Consider the following 3,885-nt stretch of genomic DNA (forward strand, 5'->3'; position numbering starts at 1 on the left):
TTTTTATAGTTCAACTTCTAGTTCAGTTTTTCACCTTTTCACACAGCGTAATGAAGGCCAGTTGAGCAAGTGGAACAAGTCATTTTATTGATGATTGTAGAAGGCAGCGATTTCATGAGCACAGTTTCTTCTCACACCTTTTCCATTAAGTACGATTAAAAAGACAACTGAAAAGCATAATGATAACACATGTTTTTCTTGGCAAAGGCAATTAATTTCATTTTTAATGTTTGATATAAAACCAAAAAAAAAAATCATCACTCAGACATGATGGTTCTTCTGGCACGGATCACATTGGCTTTAATGTAAAAAAAAAGCTTTGCAAAATTCAATATACAGTGGAACCTCGGTTCTCGAACGACTCTGAGGTCGAACAAATCGGAGTTGGAACAAAAAAAAAGAGAAATTCTTGCTTCGCAGTTCGAACAAACCTCGGAGTTCGAATGCCGGTATGACGCGTGAGTGCGTACGCGAGGGTGGGATGCTGAGCGGCGTACGGGTGTAGATCGCTCTCTTGCTCTCTTTGTGACCAACTGTTGTTGCGTGCGGACGTGCTGCGTTTTGCTCTCGCGTTTTATATAGGTGTACGAAGTGTTTTAGCCCCGAATCATGCCTCCAAAGAAAGTCAGTGCAAGCAGCAAAGGAATGGTTTCGGTGTTCGAACAATTCGCTTTTCGAACAGGGTTCAGGAACGGATTATGGTCGAGAACCGAGGTTCCACTGTATCATATTTTATTCAAAATCAAAATTTTCATCTTACCACAAAGAGTCAGTTCCTTCAGTTTTTTGTTGTCTTTTTTTTAAGCTTCAAGGATCGCTGCAATTCTCACCAGCACAATCGTGTCTCTTAGCACTCCGTTGAGTGGAGAATTTTTTAGCACAAACGCTGCAACTGAATGGCTTGTCTCCACTGTGCGTTCTTGTGTGGCGTCGTAAATACGACTTTTGAGAGAAACTCTTGGCACAAACTGAGCAGGAAAAAGTTTTTTCTCCAGTGTGTAATCGTGTATGTGTTTTTAAATTTGTCTTAAAAGAAAAGCTTTTGCCACAAACTGAGCAAGAAAAAGGGTTTTCTTCACCGTGCTTTCTTGTGTGGATTGTTAAATCAAACTTTTGAGAGAAGCTTTTGCCACAAACTGAGCAGGAAAATGGTTTTTCTCCACTGTGTATTCTTTTGTGGTATATTAAACCTGAATTTTGAGAGAAACTCTTGCCACAAACTGAGCAGGAAAAAGGTTTTTCTCCACTGTGTGTTCTTGCATGGCTTGTTAACGTTGAGTTTTGAGAGAAGCTTTTACCACAAACTGAGCAGGAAAAACGTTTTTCTCCACTGTGCGTTCTTGTGTGCCTTACTAAATGAGACTTTCGAGAGAAGCTTTTGCCACAAACTGAACAAGAAAAAGGTTTTTCACCACTGTGTGTTTTTCTGTGCCCTTTTAAAGACAACTTTGAAGATAATGAGTCAGTGTGACATGCCCTTTCGCCTTTGGCTGGCCCATCATCATCATCATCATCATCATCGTCTGATAATGTGTCCTCATTATGTGCTTGTGATGGCCCCCAGTGGTCTTCATCACCTTCTGTTGTCACGTGATGACTTGAACTGCTGCTTGTAGGCTCCGCCCCTCTGTTGTCCTCACTCTCATCCTTGTTTTCATCTTCAGTCTTTATAGGGACAATGTTCACTGGTGACTTGTTGATCTCCTCCTCTTCCTCCTCCTTTTTGATGTGAGTCCAGTCTGGCTCCTCTTTCACAGAACGGAGATCATTTTGTCTGGCGTCTGTAGGACACAAAAAGACAAATTTGGTTTGGTCAAGTCAAACCTCATGTGGCAACTTTGTCTGATATTGTTTCTCCCGTGCTACCTTGACTTGTGCCTGCCGCACACGGAGCAATGCGTGCGACGCCAACTTGGACCGGACCATGGGGGCATTTCACAAAATTACGTCCTACGATGTAAACCTCACTTTAGCAGCACAACAACAGTGATAAACGAGCATTTAAAAAGGAAGCACGTTGCGGCTGATGCCCGATTTCATTCCTGACATAGTCACAGACGTTTCTGGAAGCTAGCTGAAGTTAGCACACACAGGCTATTGTGTGCGTCTGATGGAACACCTGTTGTGGGACCCTAACTTATTAATGGGGGCCACTGGGGGCCATCGCAACATAATGACATCGATAAAATAGGAATCCTTCAAGTGAAATATGTTTACAATTATTTCATTTTGCATTTAGAGAAAGTTTCATCGTGGGTATTTTTGCTTCCATTATAATCGGGATCCCTAAAAGAATTAAAGGGGCCCTGGCATCAGAGTCGCTATTTATTGCATGATTTACGTTTGGGTTTTTTTTTTTTTTTTTACCCAAAATGACATTTATCCTGCGAGTAAGTTCCGACATTACCCTTTTTATATTTATACCTTTTTATATTTATAAAATTTCTGTTTCTAAATAAATTTTAAAACAAATTTACGTTTGAAGAGTAAAGATTCCTACACATAAGCATTAAGCAACAACACTTTCACGCTGACTTTCATGTTGACATATTTGAATAATGACGGTATATTTTAAAGTTATCCAATATGTATTCAAATTTGACGAAGATACACCAAAATATTTTAAGAGTTCACTGAATTATTTCGTAACCGCAATGATGCTTAACAGCCGTAGGGTGTCAGTAATGAGTAACAAAGTAACACAACATTGTCATTTGCATAAATTACCAGGAACTATGAGTTGCGGGGGAGATGCAAACCACCTGAGCCACAGGAACTTTATGACCAGGAACTAAATGTTCCTGGCCTTGTTGGTAGAAAAGGGGGTTGTGGCGTACTCCCTTTTTAAGCCCATAGTAAGCCAAAGATGCAGATGCATTCCTTGCAGCATGCGCTTGTTCACTGATGAGATCCGTGCAACCCTGGATGGATGCATTCAATGTATTTTAAATGTTTGGATGGGGTGAATCTACGCACATGTGCACAAAACAGTGCAGGGCCACCCGAGGTTCATTGACTCTCACCCGACGAAGCCAGTACAAAGTTAATAAATAAATAAATAAAACCAATACGTACTTGATTTAAAAAAAAAAAACTTAATATTTTGTGTTTTATCCACTAAAATTGATCATCCGCCATTGATGTTTTCGCCGCAGTGTGCACATTTTTTAGAGTCGAGCAGAATTCCTTCCGTCAGGACTTGCTTGAACAAGATATAAAACCCAGAAAATGTAAAATGTTAAACGAGTTCAAATTTTATACTGGGAAAAACATGGAGTTCACCCCCCACTATTGGTTATTCTTTGGCATTTATTTTCTGCACTGATTTCGTTTGGCATAAACAAATGTTCAGCAAACCGACAAGTAAAAGGCAATATTTAAAAATAAAACGGCAATAACCTTGAACGATTTCCCCAAACAACTTAATGTTGTGATGCATATTTTTAACGATAGAAAGTCGTTCTTAACAAAGCAAATGAGAGTAAAACGTGTACAAACCTGCTTTGTGTGGCACAACACGAGGCTTGTTGCAAACTTCGTCCAGCAGTTGAAGATGTTGCTCGTTCTCTTCTTTTATTCCACAAAGTTCCTCTTCGTACTTGGGTGTCGTTTTTGCACACATTTTCAAATGATAATTCCAAAAAATCCACACTTGATCTCTGCTTGACGATGAGTCATGTGCCTCTTTTCGTTAGCGGCTAGCTAGCTAACAAGCTAAGCTAACTACGCCGAAAAGCATCAACGCGCGAAGATGAGGTTATCGGGACACAAAGACTTAATGTATTATGTCGTAGTCCTTTAGAGTAGCACTGGACATCCGATGAGAAAATTACAGTCAGTTCCACACTAAATCAGAAGAATTTAGCGGTGGCTGTTTTTATTTCG

General features: G+C 40.1%; 1 protein-coding gene across 1 annotated transcript; it reads right to left on the reverse strand.

Moving 5' to 3' along the window:
• Positions 1 to 285: 285 nt before the first annotated feature.
• On the reverse strand, positions 286 to 3,636 carry LOC148342385 (uncharacterized). The gene is made up of 2 exons (XM_088288787.1): positions 3,499 to 3,636; positions 286 to 1,781 (listed from the first exon to the last, which is right to left on the reverse strand). Exons 1-2 carry the CDS (start codon positions 3,620 to 3,622, stop codon positions 808 to 810), a joined length of 1,098 nt encoding a protein of 365 aa, XP_088144913.1. The 5' UTR covers positions 3,623 to 3,636; the 3' UTR covers positions 286 to 807.
• Between the last annotated feature and the right edge of the window lie 249 nt (positions 3,637 to 3,885).

Source organism: Idiotropiscis lumnitzeri, chromosome 2, assembly GCF_059441095.1.
Source record: "Idiotropiscis lumnitzeri isolate Australia: NSW breed Sydney's pygmy pipehorse chromosome 2, RoL_Ilum_1.0, whole genome shotgun sequence".
Lineage (NCBI taxonomy): Eukaryota > Metazoa > Chordata > Actinopteri > Syngnathiformes > Syngnathidae > Idiotropiscis > Idiotropiscis lumnitzeri.

Excerpts from the sequence above, each read along its gene's own strand:
- LOC148342385 (XM_088288787.1), bottom strand. The coding sequence starts at position 3,622 with ATGTGTGCAAAAACGACACCCAAGTACGAAGAGGAACTTTGTGGAATA. Across the intron at positions 1,782-3,498 it reads TGTTGTGCCACACAAAGCAG|ACGCCAGACAAAATGATCTC; the intron begins GTTTGTACACGT and ends TGTGTCCTACAG.